This window comes from Corythoichthys intestinalis, chromosome 7, assembly GCF_030265065.1.
Source record: "Corythoichthys intestinalis isolate RoL2023-P3 chromosome 7, ASM3026506v1, whole genome shotgun sequence".
Taxonomy (NCBI): Eukaryota; Metazoa; Chordata; class Actinopteri; order Syngnathiformes; family Syngnathidae; genus Corythoichthys; species Corythoichthys intestinalis.
In genome coordinates this window covers 57,715,466-57,733,398 of record NC_080401.1, presented here as the reverse complement: position 1 = coordinate 57,733,398, position 17,933 = coordinate 57,715,466, and the positions used below count along the sequence as shown (strand labels likewise).

General features: G+C 40.5%; 1 protein-coding gene across 1 annotated transcript in view; it reads left to right on the top strand.

Annotated features, from left to right (window-relative positions):
* The window catches only part of prdm5 (PR domain containing 5), a 105,200-nt gene that overhangs the window by 6,110 nt on the left and 81,157 nt on the right, over window positions 1–17,933 (top strand). Inside the window, exons 3-7 of the mRNA XM_057840218.1 lie at window positions 639–761; window positions 13,121–13,295; window positions 13,358–13,535; window positions 17,440–17,535; window positions 17,786–17,907. Of these exons, the coding sequence (XP_057696201.1) occupies window positions 639–761; window positions 13,121–13,295; window positions 13,358–13,535; window positions 17,440–17,535; window positions 17,786–17,907 (694 nt within the window). The remainder of the gene's footprint in view (window positions 1–638; window positions 762–13,120; window positions 13,296–13,357; window positions 13,536–17,439; window positions 17,536–17,785; window positions 17,908–17,933) is intronic.

Below are 17,933 nucleotides of genomic sequence, written 5' to 3'. Positions count from 1 at the left end.
CTTTATGCCCCTGGCAGGGTCACCCATGGCAAAAAGGTCGTAGGTGAGGGACCAGACAAAGCATAATTCCAAAGACCCCTTATGATGATTAATACAAATGGAGTTAGTTTTCCCTTGCCCGGACGTAGTTTACCGGGGACCCTCTCTGGAGGCAGGCCTGGAGGTGTGGCTCGAAGGCAAGTCTCGGGTGGCGGAGCCTGTTCCCATGAGGCCCGGCCGGGTACAGCCTGAAAAGCAAATGTGGGTCCCCCTTCCCATGAGCTAACCACCTGTGGGAGGGGCCAGAGGGGTTGGGTGCCTAGGGATTTGTGCAGCAGCCAAAGGCGGGGCCTTGGCGGTCCGACCCCCAGCTACAGAAGCTAACTCTTGGGAAGTGTAATGTAAAGACTAAAGTAGCCCAAAGTAGCGGAGTAAGAATATTGTTTCTTTTTCACAAATCTACTCAAGTAAAAGTAAAAAGTATTGCGTGGTAAAACTACTCTAAGAAGTACATTTTTCTCAAAAGGTTACTCAAGTAAATGTAACGGAGTAAAATTAACACGTTACTAACCACCTCTGCGTCCAAATGCATCCGACTTCTATTGCCGTTAATGGCAGTCGATGAAATCAAACACGGGCTGATTGTTTTTCTTTTGCAGGTCCGCGGCACTAAGGGCGACGTCCTGTACATCCTGGACGCCAGCAATCCGCGCTACGCCAACTGGCTGCGTTTCGTCCACCAGGCACCCTCGCAGGAGCAGAAGAACCTGGCGGCCATTCAGGTCCGTTTCCTCTCTCCGCCGGACACAAAGGAGCCATTTAATAGCACTTTTAATAAGTCCTGCCAGACAATAACGGGCCCCTCTGCTCCAAAATTGTTGCGGTGCGTCCCGTGTATTGTTAAGATTCTGATTATTATGATTAGACTTGCCATTTGGCATCCCAAAGTCCCTGTTATGGTCATACTGTTTTAACTCTTTGCCAGCAATTGACGATAAAAGACATCCAATTCACTTGACCTGAAAAGACTAGTTATGAATGCTCATACAGTGGGGCAAATAAGTATTTAGTCAACCACTAATTTTGAAAGTTCTCCCACTTGAAAATATTAGAGAGGCCTGTAATTGTCAACATGGGTAAACCTCAACCATGAGAGATAGAATGTGGGAAAAAAAACAAGATCACATTGTTTGATTTTTAAAGAATTTATTTGCAAATCATGGTGGAAAATAAGTATTTGGTCTATACCAAAAGTTCATCTCAATACTTTGTTATGTACCCTTTGTTGGCAATAACGGAGGCCAAACGTTTTCTGTACCTCTTCACAAGCTTTTCATACACTGTTGCTGGTATTTTGGCCCATTCCTCCATGCAGATCTCCTCTAGAGCAGTCATGTTTTGGGGCTGTCGTTGGGCAACACGGACTTTCAACTCCCTCCTCAACCCGTGGCGTCAAAATAATAACAAGAACGGTGAGCAAAAATCCCAGAATCACACGGGGGGACCTAGTGAATGACCTACAGAGAGCTGGGACCACAGTAACAAAGGCTACTATCAATAACACAATGTGCTGCCAGGGACTCAATCAATCAATCAATCAATCAATCAATCAATCAATCAATCAATCAATCAAATTTATTTATATAGCCCTTTACAAAACCCGAAAGGTCCCCAAAGTGCTTTACAACAAAGACAAACATGGCTCATAGTAAATAAAAGGCAGGAAAGTATTCAATTCAATTCAATGACATTAAGAAAAAAATGAAACAAAACAACGCATCACGATAAAAGTCAGACAGCAAATAAAACAATAAAACAGATAAAATTTGAAAACATAAAAAACCCTTAAGAAATAAAACCAGGCTAAACTAATCTGGGGGAAAGGCGAGTCGAAAAAGGTGTGTCTTTCAACGAGTGCGGATTTCAGGGGGAAGACTATTCCATAACCTGGGGGCAGCAACCGCAAAAGATCGGTCTCCCCACTGTTTGAGTTTGGACCTCGGAACGTGCCAATGAAGTTGGCCGGTAGAGCGAAGAGTCCTGCCTGAATTACGGATGGTTAAAATTTCATATAAGTAAGAAGGAGCCTGGCCATTAATAGAATTAAAAACAAACAGTAAAAGTTTAAAATCCATTCTAAAATGGACTGGAAGCCAGTGGAGCGATAATAGCACGGGGGTAATATGTTCACGTCTAGGTGTAGCTGTTAAAAATCGAGCACATCTACACTACTATCAGTAACGCAATGCGCCGCCAGGGACTCAAATCCTGCACTGCCAGACGTGTCCCCCTGTTGAAGAAAGTACACGTCCAGGCCATAACACATTCTCCCAGTCCTCTTCTGGATCATCCAAATGTTCTCTAGCAAACTGCAGACGGGCCTGGACGTGTACTTTCTTCAACAGGGGGACACGTCTGGCTGTGCAGGATTTGAGTCCCTTGCAGCGCATTGTGTTACTGATAATAGCCTTTGTTACTGTGGTCCCAGCTCTCTGTAGGTCATTCACTAGGTCCCCCCGAGTGGTTCCTGGATTTTTGCTCACCGTTCTTGTTATCATTTTGACACCACGGGGTGAGGAGGGAGTTGAAAGTCCGTGTTGCCCAACGACAGCCCCAAAACATCACTGCTCGAGAGGAGATCTGCATGCAGGAATGGACCAAAATACCAGCAACAGTGTGTGAAAAGCTTGTGAAGAGTTACAGAAAACGTTTGGCCTCCGTCATTAGGGTACATAACAAAGTATTGAGATGAACTTTTGGTATGGAACAAATCCTTATTTTCCACCATGATTAGCAAATAAATTCTTTAAAAATCAAACAATGTGTTTTTCCTGTTTTTTTCCCCACATTCTGTCTCTCATGGTTGAGGTTTACCTACGGTGCCTTGCAAAAGTATTCGGCCCCCTTGAATCTTGCAGCCTTTCGCCACATTTCAGGCTTCAAACATAAAGATATGAAATTTAATTTTTTTTGTCAAGAATCAACAACAAGTGGGACACAATCGTGAAGTGGAACAACATTTATTGGATTATTTAAACTTTTTCAACAAATAAAAAACTGAAAAGTGGGGCGTGCAATATTATTCGGCCCCTTTACTTTCAGTGCAGCAAACTCACTCCAGAAGTTCAGTGAGGATCTCTGAATGATCCAATGTTGTCCTAAATGACCGATGATGATAAATAGAATCCACCTGTGTGTAATCAAGTCTCCGTATAAATGCACCTGCTCTGTGATAGTCTCAGGGTTCTGTTTAAAGTGCAGAGAGCATTATGAAAACCAAGGAACACACCAGGCAGGTCCGAGATACTGTTGTGGAGAAGTTTAAAGCCGGATTTGGATACAAAAAGATTTCCCAAGCTTTAAACATCTCAAGGAACACTTTGCAAGCCATCATATTGAAATGGAAGGAGCATCAGACCACTGCAAATCTACCAAGACCCGGCCGTTCTTCCAAACTTTCTTCTCAAACAAGGAGAAAACTGATCAGAGATGCAGCCAAGAGGCCCATGATCACTCTGGATGAACTGCAGAGATCTACAGCTGAAGTGGGAGAGTCTGTCCATAGGACAACAATCAGTCGTACACTGCACAAATCTGGCCTTTATGGAAGAGTGGCAAGAAGAAAGCCATTTCTCAAAGATATCCATAAAAAGTCTCGTTTAAAGTTTGCCACAAGCCACCTGGGAGACACACCAAACATGTGGAAGAAGGTGCTCTGGTCAGATGAAACCAAAATTGAACTTTTTGGCCACAATGCAAAACGATATGTTTGGCGTAAAAGCAACACAGCTCATCACCCTGAACACACCATCCCCACTGTCAAACATGGTGGTGGCAGCATCATGGTTTGGGCCTGCTTTTCTTCAGCAGGGACAGGGAAGATGGTTAAAATTGATGGGAAGATGGATGCAGCCAAATACAGGAACGTTCTGGAAGAAAACCTGTTGGTATCTGCAAAAGACCTGAGACTGGGACGGAGATTTATCTTCCAACGGGACAATGATCCAAAACATAAAGCCAAATCTACAATGGAATGGTTCAAAAATAAACGTATCCAGGTGTTAGAATGGCCAAGTCAAAGTCCAGACCTGAATCCAATCGAGAATCTGTGGAAAGAGCTGAAGACTGCTGTTCACAAACATTCTCCATCCAACCTCACTGAGCTCGAGCTGTTTTGCAAGGAAGAATGGGCAAGAATGTCATTCTCTCGATGTGCAAAACTGATAGAAACATACCCCAAGCGACTTGCAGCTGTAATTGGAGCAAAAGGTGGCGCTACAAAGTATTAACGCAAGGGGGCCGAATAATATTGCTCGCCCCACTTTTCAGTTTTTTATTTGTTAAAAAAGTTGAAATTATCCAATAAATTTTGTTCCACTTCACGATTGTGTCCCACTTGTTGTTGATTCTTGACAAAAAATTAAATTTCATATCTTTATGTTTGAAGCCTGAAATGTGGCGAAAGGTTGCAAGGTTCAAGGGGGCCGAATACTTTTGCGAGGCACTGTATGTTGACAATTACAGGCCTCTCTAATATTTTCAAGTGGGAAAACTTGCACAATTAGTAGTTGACTAAATACTTATTTGCCCCACTGCATTTCAGTCCCATTGAAGGCACTAAACGTCCAATCCATTTTGACTGTTAAGGGGCGAATGAATTTAACTTATTGCCATGAATGTAGCCCGCGAACCAAAATGAGTTTGACATCACTGGCCTAAACACCACACAACATGACTTGTTGAACAACGACGCCGTCTCTGGAAGTATTCTATTTTCTTTTGGGAGATTTTTTTAAAGAGAACCAAGACGTCATCTCGCTGAAAACCTTCACCAGATCACTTCTAAGCTCCGATCGGCGTGACGGTTCATCTTTCAACCCGAAGCAGTCGGAGGGAAAGATATCAAAGGGGTTGTTTCGGGACAACTCTGTCAATGTCCTGGAGTGGGCCAGACACTGGCCAGACTTGAAGAATCACTGTCGAGCTCTGTTAAATGTCCACGCACCCAACTTCCCCAAAATAACTGACTTGACCTTGTGTTGTCATATTCAACGTTGAGATTTTCACCACTGCTTTAAAGCTATATCGGCGGTGACGTTTTGAGGATCATTTTCACCCGGGTTTATGATAAGATGTTACGTAACGTAATGTGGAAAAAGTGAAGCATTGTATGAGTGCAGGCGGAAAGAACTCACGGTGCTTCCACATTTAGAATTTTTGGAGAAATAAATTGAAACAGAGTTGAAACATTTGTTAAAAATTCTGATCGGACAGCAAGTGAATTGAAACAGGGCTAATGTTTTGTGTGAATGCTTTAGAACGCCTCGTCGTCGGCCACAAGTGCGTGTTCTTCATGTAGAGAAAGGTAGTCTAGCAATCGGAGTGGGAAATTATGTTAAAATTCTGATTTTGAAAGAGAGTGTTTTGAATCAGGGATAATGTTTGGTGTGGATGCTTTAGAACGCCTCATTGTCCATTGAATTGAATTGAATTGAATTTTGATAGCCAATGTATTGAAGCAGGGCCAATGTTTGGTGTAGACGCTCCAGAGTCCAGCGGTCGTTGTCCAGCTGCTTCCCCGCAAACGAGCCCTCTGCCCGCAGCAGGGGAACGACGAGCTCTAACTTGCTCGCCGCCTGGTGGGTTACCGATCGGCGGAGACAATCGACAACCCCGCCGCCGTGTGAAATGATCCGGGCTAGTTTTGTGTTTTCGCTTCAAAGTAGAGCAGGGCGGTTAATCGCAAATTTACCGTCACCGAAATTCTTCACAATGACCGACGTAATTTTGACCATGTCGGCAAATTCGGTAATTTAATAAAACAAGAAAATATAGTCTTTTCATCCCGCTTTGACTCTGTGTTGTTCGGCTATGTTCATTCCCCTTTAAGAAAGCAGACAGTGTGCTTACATATGGACTCACGTGGTTTTCAGGAAGCCCAACAAACAGAAGCCCGGTAGGCTAACGCCAGCGGCTAACGCTACAAGTAAACGGGATGGAGTCGGGCTTAAGTTAGCTTCGCCAAACTTTCACCCGACATTAAGTAAACTCTTGGCGGGTTCCAGACGGGCTTTCACCCGCTGTCGTCTCTGGTTCTCACGATTTCAGGAGAGGATGCTTTCAGTGCTTTCTTCTGGTAGCCAAGCCACAGGCTAACGCTAGCGGCTAACAGCAGCTACAAATGAACGTGAAAGAGTTGGATAGTGGCTCTAACCTTGTCGAAACGGCTGAAATTAATGAGTGGACTGGGCACAGACTTCATGGAGCAATCATTATGTCGCGTTATTTGGCATCTCTGTGTGATTTCTCTGAAAGCTTTCATGATGGTAAAGCACTCAGCATAAAGTATAATCCAACAGTGAAGCCTATATATAATATGACAGTTTAATGGCCACAGCTATTTTTCTGTATGTGTTTGCTTTATTCTGCCATCATAAAACCTTAAATGTTTCATTGGCATCAGAGCAATACAGCTTTAATTTGGTTGTGTCTGTGTGGAGCGGTGCATGTATGTGAGATGTGCTTTAATGCTTTTGCACAATAACAGTATTAACAATATTCACAATAACAGTATTAACAATATTCACCATATTTACAATAGTTATTGCAATTATGTGTGTTTAAAACTAGGTGTTATGATTATGTTTTCTCATGTAACAGTCTATTCGCTTGTGCTTTAGTGCTTACACAATGAAAAGAGTCATAATGTTTCTGTTTTCAGTAGACATCACCATAATGTTTCCTTTTTTAGTAGACGTCACCATAATGTTTCCTTTTTCAGTAGATGTCACCATAATGTTTCTGTTTTCAGTAGACGTCACCATAATGTTTCTGTTCTCAATAAAAGGCTGCGCTCCTCAGGGGTTAGGTTAGATAAGCTTGTTGTGAGCCACATGCTCCGCATCAACCTTTCTCCTGACGGCCGTTAGCGTAAAAGCTTTATCTTCGTCTCAAGTCCGATTCTCTCTCCGCCCTCCCTCAGGTCCTTTATTATTTTCTTAGTACAATAGTAAGTTTAGACCCAACAATGTATTAAAACATGTTTCGGGGGGAAAAAAAGCCTGAAACCTTGACGTAAACACTTGTGTTGAATAATTATGTCACAGCAGCCATTACCAATAAGTTGTCTGAAGTGTACTGTTAAAGCTGCATGTTTGCACAGTCGTCATATTGATTTTTATAATGTGGTGCATTTTTCAAGTCATACAAGCTGTTATAAATGTTCACACTAGAATTCTTATTGTTTACAAGATTTTTTTTTAATACTTAATGTTTAGACTGCATGTGCAATTGTTAAAATTGAAAGCTGGTAAATAAATTTAATGAGAAACGGTTAATTTGTATTCCATGCATTGATTCAAATTTTCAAATTATATAACAGTCCGCTTGGGCGAATTTATCGTCATTTATTGTTATCGAGGTAAATCTGCTCAATTTATCGTGATACATACTTATGGCCATATCGCCCAGCCCTACTTCAAAGACTTTGTAACATCACTCGGTTCGGGTTAGCATGTCGGCTAGCTGTCACGCCTCTTGGTTTGTTTACATTCTCCGAAGCCGGGGCAGGGAAATGACAAAAGCCCGACTAACTACAGTGGCATAAAATATCGTTCAGGAGGTGCGACAGTAAAGGTGAAGTTGACAGTCGACCATTACGGAGTAATTTTGCCATGTCGTACTCAATAAATGCATTTTTATTATTTCATATTCCATTTAGCACAAGACTGTTATCTGTCATGACCATTACCATTTATTTAGCTATTGGGCTAAAATACTGCGATAAAAACAATATCCTGTAAAAATATTGGAGTACAGAGACTAAAACAATGACATTTTGCGGCTCTCTTTGTCGCATTTTCCTCATTCTGAATAATTTCCCCCTCAATGAGCTGAATTCTAAATCAGATGAAACCATGACCCTGCTGACGTCAACCTCCTGTTGGGGACGCTAGAGCCCTATAATGGTAGGCGTGGCTAAACGGTGGATTCAAAGACTAATTTCTCGTTATCTGCGCTTTGCCAAATGGTTGTATATACAGTGGGGCAAATAAGTATTTAGTCAACCACTAATTGTGGAAGTTCTCCCACTTGAAAATATTAGAGAGGCCTGTAATTGTCAACATGGGTAAACCTCAACCATGAGAGACAGAATGTGGAGAAAACCCCCCCCAAGAAAATCACATTGTTTGATTTTTAAAGAATTTATTTGCAAATCATGGTGGAAAATAAGTATTTGGTCAATACCAAAAGTTCATCTCAATTAGTGCTGCAACGATTAATCGATTAACTCGAGTATTCGATTAGAAAAAAAATTCAAATTAAATTTTATTGCTTCGAGTATTCGTTTAATTAAAGTGGCGTGTAATGGTTTATTTTGAAAGTGTTTGCATTTAGTTTTATTGATTAGAGTGGATACACTGCTCTCAGGTCTGCCTCATTTCACATGGCTGAATCCAACTGCTCCCTGTTAAGACCAACGTAAGCTAAGTTTTTGTTTGAGTTTATGTTTTTTATGCATTCATAATTTAGTTTATAGGCATATTTAGCCGTTTTTGTGGGAATATGTGTCTGAACCATTTGTTAAGAGCATTGTAAAAAAAAGTTAGCATTTTATAGCAATGAAGCTAGCAGACTTTTGCTATGTAAGTTAGCCAATTGTTCTGTTGTTGTACATAGATCCTCTTTTTTTTTTTTTTTATACCGTTTGAGGCTCAGCTCAGGTATTTTAAAATTTTCATGTTCCTTTTCCGATGACTAGATTATTCGAACTAACTAGTTCATCAATTAATCGACTACTAAAATAATGGATACCTGCAGCCCTAATCTCAATACTTAGTTATGTACCCTTTGTTGGCAATAACGGAGGCCAAACGTTTTCTGTGCCTCTTCACAAGCTTTTCACACACTGTTGCTGGTATTTTGGCCCATTCCTCCATGCAGATCTCCTCTAGAGCAGTGATGTTTTGGGGCTGTTGTTGGGCAACACGGACTTTCAACTCCTTCCACAGATTTTCTTTGGGGTTGCGATCTGGAGACTGGCTAGGCCACTCCAGGACCTTGAAATACTTCTTACGAAGCCACTCCTTTGTTGCCCTGGCTGTGTGTTTGGGATAATTGTCATGCTGAAAGACCCAGCCACGTCTCATATTCAATGCCCTTGCCGATGGAAGGAGATTTTCACTCAAAATCTTTCGATACATGGCCCCATTCTTTCTTTCTTTTACACTGATCAGTCGTCGAGGTCCCTTTGCAGAAAAACAGCCCCAAAGCATGATGTTTCCACCCCCATGCTTCACAGTGGGTATGGTGTTCTTCGGATGCAATTCAGTATTGTTTTTCCTCCAAACACGATGACCTGTGTTACTACCAAAAAGTTCTATTTTGGTTTCATCTGACCATAACCCATTCTCCCAGTCCTCTTCTAGATCATCCAAATGCTCTCTAGCGCAGGGGTCCCCAACCTTTTTTGCACCACGGACCGGTGTTATTTGGGTCTTTTTTTCACGGACCGGTGTTCTGACAAATTTTGCAACCCATCAAAAATTGCAACGATGCGGTTCTGCGCATGCGCGTAACGTTAAACATAGCCGGAAAATGCGCAAATGCAGTGATTCCAAAGTTAACACTACAAACTTTCTTGAAAGTAAGGAATATTAACTTACGTTTGATCATGGAAGGACTTGTAGAAAAGTTCTCCTCAGATTCATCTTGCCATGTAAGCTTCACACAACAGCTGCACACCGCGCTCACCATTAAGGACTTCGCGTTGTCGTTAAACATTAATTAAGACGCCCGCTTCACAAAGATACGATGTTGGAAATTGTAGCAAGGTTTTCAACGCTCTTGTCGCGATGTCAGGATATTCCAGAATGACTTTAATCCAGAACCTCGGTAGAGTTGTTGTCTCAAATGTACGTTTAATAAGGTCACCGTCATTTGCGATCTCTCGGTTTATTCACAAACGGGTCACGAATCCACTCCTTCGCAGTTCGTGGGTCTTCGAGGTTGTAGGCTCCTCAGGTGCCCTTTTCGCTGTAAAAATATCCTTTTCGCCGTAAAAATATTTCCAAAGACGTCTGTTTTCCTGTTATCTTCGCTCGAGTGGGGGCTAATTATTTCCGGGAACAAATGTGCTGCGCCGCGGCGTTGTAATACGCTATTATCGAGGACAAGCGCACATAGATATATTATATACACAAACAAGATGTAAGCTAGCAGTCCAATCAATGGACTTCTATGACATCATTGTAATCTATCCCGTAGTATTATATCTAGAGTAGACAGAGATATTGGTGTGTTAAGCAGGGGCACAGGGTTAATTCGGCCAGAATGTGGTCGTTATTAAATTATTTTTTCTTTGCGGCCCGGTCACAAATGCGCCACGGACCGGTACCGGTCCGCGGCCCGGCAGATGGGGACCCCTGCTCTAGCGAACCGCAGACGGGCCTAGACATGTACTGGCTTCAGCAGGGGGACAAGTCTGGCAGTGCAGGATTTGAGTCCCTGGCGGCGCATTGTGTTCCTGATAGTAGCCTTTGTTACTGTGGTCCCAGCTCTCTGTAGGTCATTCACTAGGTCCCCCCGTGTGGTTCTGGGATTTTTGCTCACCGTTCTTGTTATCATTTTGACGCCACTGGGTGAGATCTTGCATGGAGCCCCAGATCGAGGGAGATTATCAGTGGTCTTGTATGTCTTCCATTTTCTAATAATTACTCCCACAGTTGATTTCTTTACACCAAGCGTTTTAACTATTGCAGATTCAGTCTTCCCAGCCTAGTGCAGGTCTACAATTTTGTCTCTAGCGTCCTTCGACAGCTCTTTGGTCTTGGCTTTAGTGGAGTTTGGAGTGTGACTGACTTAGTTTGTGGACAGGTGTCTCTTATACCGATAATGAGTTAAAACAGGTGCCATTAATACGGGTAAAGAGTGGAGCCTCGTTCGACCTCGTTAGAAGAAGTTAGACCTCTTTGACAGCCAGAAATCTTGCTTGTTTGTGGTGATCAAATACTTATTTTCCACTCTAATTGGAAATAAATTCTTTAAAAATCAAACAATGTGATTTGTTGTTTTTTTTCCCACATTCTGTTTCTCATGGTTGAGGTTTACCCATGTTGACAATTACAGGCCTCTCTAATATTTTCAAGTAGGAGAACTTGCACAATTGGTGGTTAACTAAATACTTTTTTGCCCCACTGTAGTCGAATCGTCTTAAAATATGATTCTAATTCACATAATAATGCTATTTAAGACTTTTTTTATCCTGTCGTACGCACTGTAAAGTCTTATTTTATATCCGTTTAACACTTTTGGTAACAATGATGTGAAAAGAAAGTCGCAAGATTACACGAGATTTAAAGATGATGCATGAGTGATAAGAGAGTCGGGGTCAAAGTTCACCAGATCAAAGCCTTTAAAAAAAAAGACAAACTTTGTCGACGGAAGTCATCGAGCGCAACTCCAGTTTCATTCAAATGGAACGTATTTCAAATTGGCATAAATAACGATTAAGAGGAAGAAAGCGGCCCGATAAATGTCAGCGCTGACGACAAGCAGAGCTTTGAGGTGACCTTTAGGCCACCAATCACACGGGCCGTTGGGGTATTCATGCAGGGAAGTGCACCTTTTTGACCTGTTTTTTTTTTTTTCATTTTACTGAGGGATCATCTCCTTGTCAGAGACACGTGAGAATGTCTGCTTTTATCAGCAAAAAAAAAAGAAAAAAATATTAAATTAGGGAAATATTTTTTCCCCATCTTTATAAAAATTAAATTTTTTTCCCTAAAGAAAATGCATTTTATTTTATTTTATGTATTTATTTAATAATAAACATATTTTTTCCATTATTGTGGCAGTTAAAAATTAAACAAATTTATTTAAATGTATTTATTTATTAATATTATTATTTTATCTATTCTTACTATTAATTTAAATTATACATGTCATATTATATGGCATTATATCAATTATTTGTATGACTTAATAATGAATTAAAAATAGTATTTTTTTTATCTCATTCATATATTTCATTAAAATTTTTTTTTTTTTTTAATTATAAATGAATTAAAAATATTTTTTTCTCTTATTTATACAGTGAGGAAAATAAACATTTGAACACCCTGCGATTTTGCATATTCTCCCACTTAGAAATGATGGCCGGGTTTGAAATTTTCATGGTGGTTGCTTGTCCACTGTGAGAGACAATCTAAAGAAAAAAAAATCTAGAAATCAAATGCATGATTTAAAAAAAATAAAAATAAAAAATACAAATATTTGTATTATACTGCTGCAAATAAGTATTTGAAGACCTGTCTAATAACTAGAATTGTTTCCCTCAAAGACCTAATTGTCGTCTTTAAAAAGTCCAATGAATAAGCGGATTGGAGGTAGATTTTTTTTTTTGTTTTAATCTGACTTTTTGACCTGTTAAACCTGTTGACTGTTAAAATTTTTGACGCAGTTAATGCACATGCCCTGCTCAAACAGACTAAAATGACAGTACAGTGTAATGTCCGCTTGTTACTTGTTTTTTGGTGTTTGGCTACCTCTGCTGGCGCTTGGGTCCAACTGATTTTATGGGTTATGAGTGAGCATGGTGTAATTATTGACATCAACAATGGCGAGCTACTACTTTATTTTTTGATTGAAAATTTTACAAATTTTAATAAAACAAAAACATTAAGAGGGGTTTAATGTAAAATTTCTATAACTTGAACTAACATTTATCTTTTAAGAACTACAAGTCTTTCTATCCATGGATCGCTTTCAGAGAATGTTAATAATGTTCATGCCGTCTTGTTGTATTAGAATGTTAATAATGTTCATGCTATCTTGTTGATTTTTTGTTATAATAAAGAAATACAGTACTTATGTACCGTATATTGAATGTATATATCTGTCTTGTGTCTTATCTTTCCATTCCAACAATATTTTACAGAAAAATATGGCATATTTTATAGATGGTTTGAATCGCGATTAATTAATTTTTTAGATAAAAATTTTAATCGTTTGACAGCCCTAGTAATAATATTATACACAGTATTCATTTAAAATATGAATCCATTATGAAAACAAAATTATGATTTTTTTTTGGTTGTTTTTATTGTTATGGCGGTTCTGCAAACACGCCTGCTCATTTCAGGACGGCGAGAACATTTTCTACTTGGCGGTGGATGATATCGAGACTGACACGGAGCTCCTGATCGGCTTCCTGGACAGCGACATGGAAGAGGAGGAAGAAGAGGAAGAAGAAGAGGAGGAACCGGACAAAGACGATGAGGACAGCGGCAAGGAGGCCAAGCGTCTGCTGGAAATGGGTAACGCCTGCTTCCTCCTGTCCGTCCCGCCACATTCCAATTCAAACTTGTGGCCCGTACAGAAGTGGTGATCAAGAAGGAGGACCACCCGTGCTTGCTGTGCGAGAGCAGCTTCCCCAGCGAGGAGATCCTGGCCGCCCACCTGCAGAGCCTCCACCAGAGGCCCGGCACTGATGACAAGGACTTCAAGTGTAGGAGCTGCGGCAAAAAGTTCCCCGTCAAACAAGCGCTGCAGCGACAGTGGGTTCAGTATTCATATCGTGACACAAAATGAGAACAACTTCATTCAAAACTACAGTCCTTGACGAAAGTCTTGTTGCTTATCCATTTTGTAGAAACAATTGCTAATAACCGGACTTTTAATTATTCAATTGGTTTCAGAAACGGCTCATATGAAAGCTAAGACCTTCCCAAATGATGTTGCATGTACAAAAATATATTTGTTTTACTGTTAAAGATTTATCATTGAATGAAGACATAAAGGTCAAATTTTGGCAAGAAAAAAGTTTTGTCGCCTACAGAAAGTAGTTTGAAAATTGAACAAAAAATGTACTTCAAATACAAAAAAAATGTTACATAACATAAGCGAATTAAGTAGTGGTGCTGTGAGATCCAAATTGAATATTTTGTATGACTTCCATGGGCTTCGGCAAGGATTCATACAATTTATTGATGAAGTCATCAGGAACATCAAAGAAAACAGTCTTGCATGCCTTCCAGAGTTCATCAACATTCTTGGGTTTCGTCTTCCATGCTTCCCCTTTCATCCTACCCCAGACATGCTCCATGACGTTCATGTCTGGTGACTGGGATGGCCAGTCCTGGAGGAGCTTGAGGATGGAGCACCATCCTGCTGCAGAATTTGTCCCTTTTTATAGTTAGGAATGTAAGAGGCAGCTAAGATTTTTTGATACAGTGATACCTCAGATCACGAACGCTTAAGCTCACGAACTTTTCGCCTCAAGAACATTAAATTCGCGAGCATATAGTCTCTGCTGACGAACTAGTTTTCGGCGGACGAACCAAACCACGCGGTCGAACAGCGCCACGAGAAGCTGACGCACGCTCACGGCGTCCCAGTTCGTCCCCTCCCTTTCGTTGAGTGCGGATGTGGTTTGTGTTTGATAGACATTTTGGACCATATTGAGTGTACTTTTGCTATTATGGGACCGAAAAAGACCCACCACGGGCTAGTGTTAAGCCTAAGAAGACATTAAAGAAAATTACGATCGAGCAGAAGAAGGAGATCATTGAAAAACACGAACGAGGTGTGCGTTTGTGTGACTTAGCGTCCCAGTACCAGTACGCTAAGTCTACCATTGCTACCATCCTTAAGAACAAGGAAGCTATTAAGGGTGCGTGTGTGGCTAAGGGTAGAAGCAAAGAAGACAAGCCACACCGGAGGTTGAGTTACCTACAGTCCTTATGGAAGGTGACTCCCCTTCCAAACAATAACTCCCTCCCTCCCTCCTCCTCCCACTCCATTCCATCAAGCCATCAACTACCATCACAAAGGTAAATAAAACGACTTTATTATACAGTACAGTTTATTTCTTTAATTACAATACAATAGCAAATTTATTATACATAAAATAAGGTATATTTTTGTGTAGTTTTAAGGCTTATTTAGTGGAAAATTATGTTTTATGGGGACCTGGGAACGGATTATTCTCATTTTAATGGTTTCTTATGGGAAATAAATGTTCGGAAGACGAACTTTTCGCCTTACACACACTTTCTGGGAACCAATTATGTTCGTGAGCTGAGGTATCACTGTATTTCAGACTATTTATGTTGCCTCCCACCATGCAGATCTCTCGCACACCCCCATTCTGGATGTAACCCCAGACCATTATTTTGCCACCACCAAACGTTACTGTTTTCTTAGTGAATCTCAGATCCATGCGGGCTCCAGTAGGTCTCCTGCAATATTTGCGACGACTTTGGTGTAATTTAATGGAAGATTCATCTGAAAAATCCACCTTTTGCCACTTTTCCAGTGTCCATCCTTTTGACAGGCTGTGGGACTCGGCAAATGCCACACGGCTTTTTAATTGTCTGCAGCCTGAGAGATCTGCAGGGTGGAAGGCAACATAAATGGTCTGAAATATCAACAAATCCTAGCTGCCACTTACATTCCTAACCATAAAAAGGGACAAATTCTGCAGCAGGGTGGTGCTCCATCGCATACTTCAATCAAGATCCTCCAGGACTGGCCATCCCAGTCACCAGACATGAACATCATGGAGCATGTCTGGGGTAGGATGAAAGAGGAAGCATGGAAGACGAAACCCAAGAATGTTGATGAACTCTTGGAGGGGTGCAAGACTGCTTTCTTTGATGTTCCTGATGACTTCATCAATAAATTGTATGAATCCTTGCCGAAGCCCATGGAAATCATACAAAATATTCAATTTGGATCTCACAGCACCACTACTTAATTTCTTACATATTTTTGTATTTGAAATACATTTTTTGTTCAATTTTCACACTACTTTCTGTAGGTGACAAAACTTTTGTCTTGCCAAAATTTGACCTTTATGTCTTCATTAAATGATAAATCTTTTTTCACTGAAACAAGTATATTTTTGTACATTCAACATCATTTAGGAGGGTCTTAGCTTTTATGTCAAGTTCAAAAATAGATCCTTAGGTAGACATTGTAAAATTACCCAAAAATAAGGAGAGAAGACACTCAGTTTTCTTGGCCAAGGAGAGCAAAATGTGACTCGTGAGTCACCAAAATTGATCTAAAGGAAAAATCCTCCTTGGTATTTTATTTAGGGGTTTGTCCTAAACAAAAATGGATGCCGCCCTGAGGGAGGGGAGAGCAAGCTGGAGACACCCATGTGGTTTTCGATTGGATATGTGTGTGCATGTAGGTGGAACTAAGTGAATACACGTGTGGAAGCAAGAGCTTATGTAAACAATCATGTAAACAGTCAAAACAATCATGTAAACAGTCAAAAATAATCCAGACACTTCAGTTATGCAACGCTGCGGCCATGGAAGATGTCCTCGGATGGAAAATTGTCCTCGAAGGTCTAGACGAAAGTCCAGACGCCAGGTGCTGAAGATGCCTCGGAAGGTCTAGTTACGCAATGATGCGGCCATGAAGCAAAACAGTTGTCATCCCGACCCTCTTTTACTCTTTGTAACACTTAAGCATTATACTACAACCTGGTATAGCAAGCAATAATCATTTACTGGTTATAGTGCTGCAACGATTAATCAATTAACGAGTATTCGATTAGAAAAAAATAATCGAACTAAATTTTGTTGCTTCGAGTATTCGTTTAATTGAAGTGACATTGTAATGGTTGATTTTAAAAGTGTTTGCATTTAATTTTACTGATGAGGGTGGATACAATGCCCTCTGGTCTGCCTCTTTTCACGTGGCTGAATCCAACTGATCCCTGTTAAGACCAACATAAGCTAAGTTTTTGTTTGAGCAAATGTTTTTTTAATGCATTCTTAATTTAGTTTGTAGGTATATTTAGCCATTTTTTGTGGGAATATGTGTCTGAACCACTTGTTAGGAGAGTAAAAAAACAAACTTTAGCATTTTATAGCATTTAAGCTAGCAGACTTTTTCTATCCAAGTTAGGCAATTGTTCTTTTGTTGTACACAGATCCTCATTAAAAAAAAATGATATCGTTTGAGGCTCAGCTTAGGTGTTTTCATTTTTCATGTTCCTTATCCGATTACTCGATTATTCGAACAGACTAGTCCATCGATTAATCGACTACTAAAATATTCGATAGCTGCAGCCCTAACTGGTTATATAAGTAAGAAAAATATGGCAATATGTATTATTTATGGTATATATGAGCACAAGCAAATATTCAATCAACCAACCAAGCAAATATTTAATCAATCAAACCTCGATAATTACCTCAACATTTTATATGAGCCATTTCTGAAACCAACTGAATAATTAAAAGTCAGGTTATTAGCAACTGTTTCTACAAAATGGATAAGTGACAAGACTTTGTCAGGGACTGTAGATGAAAAGCATTAGAAAGTATGGTATTAACACTAAACCTGACGTAGACTAGCACACTCCAATGACAGATCAAAGAAAGAATTGTTGAAAATATGTGATTTTTTTTTTAATATATACTTTTTTTGGGGGGGGTCCAGCGTGTTGCACTGTTCCGAGTCGGTGAGCCCGTCGGGTGACTCCAAAGCTCCTCACCAGTGTTCCTTGTGTCACAGTACTTTCAGCTCCGAATCCAGGTAGCCATTTAGACATTTATCATTTTAGATATAAACTGTTGCCGTGCTACACTACGGTGGCCGAGACGCGAAATGCAAAGTCTGAACACTTTGCAAATAGAAAAAAAGCACAAACGTCAAATGCAAACGCTTATCAAAAGAAAAAATGCACGACCGCAGGTTACCAAAAAGCACAAACCCCATAAAAATGCATGAATGCAAACTGCCACAACACAATCCCCAATTTCTAAACTATCTCTTTGCATTTCAGTTTCGAGCAACACAAGGAGGCGTGCAAAGGCGACGCCCGCTTCATCTGCAAAGAGGAGAGCTGCGGCAAGCGCTTCAAGAGCAAGGACGCGCTGAAGAAACATAAAGGGAACGTGCACACAGGTCGGCAGAGGTTTTTTACGGCTCCT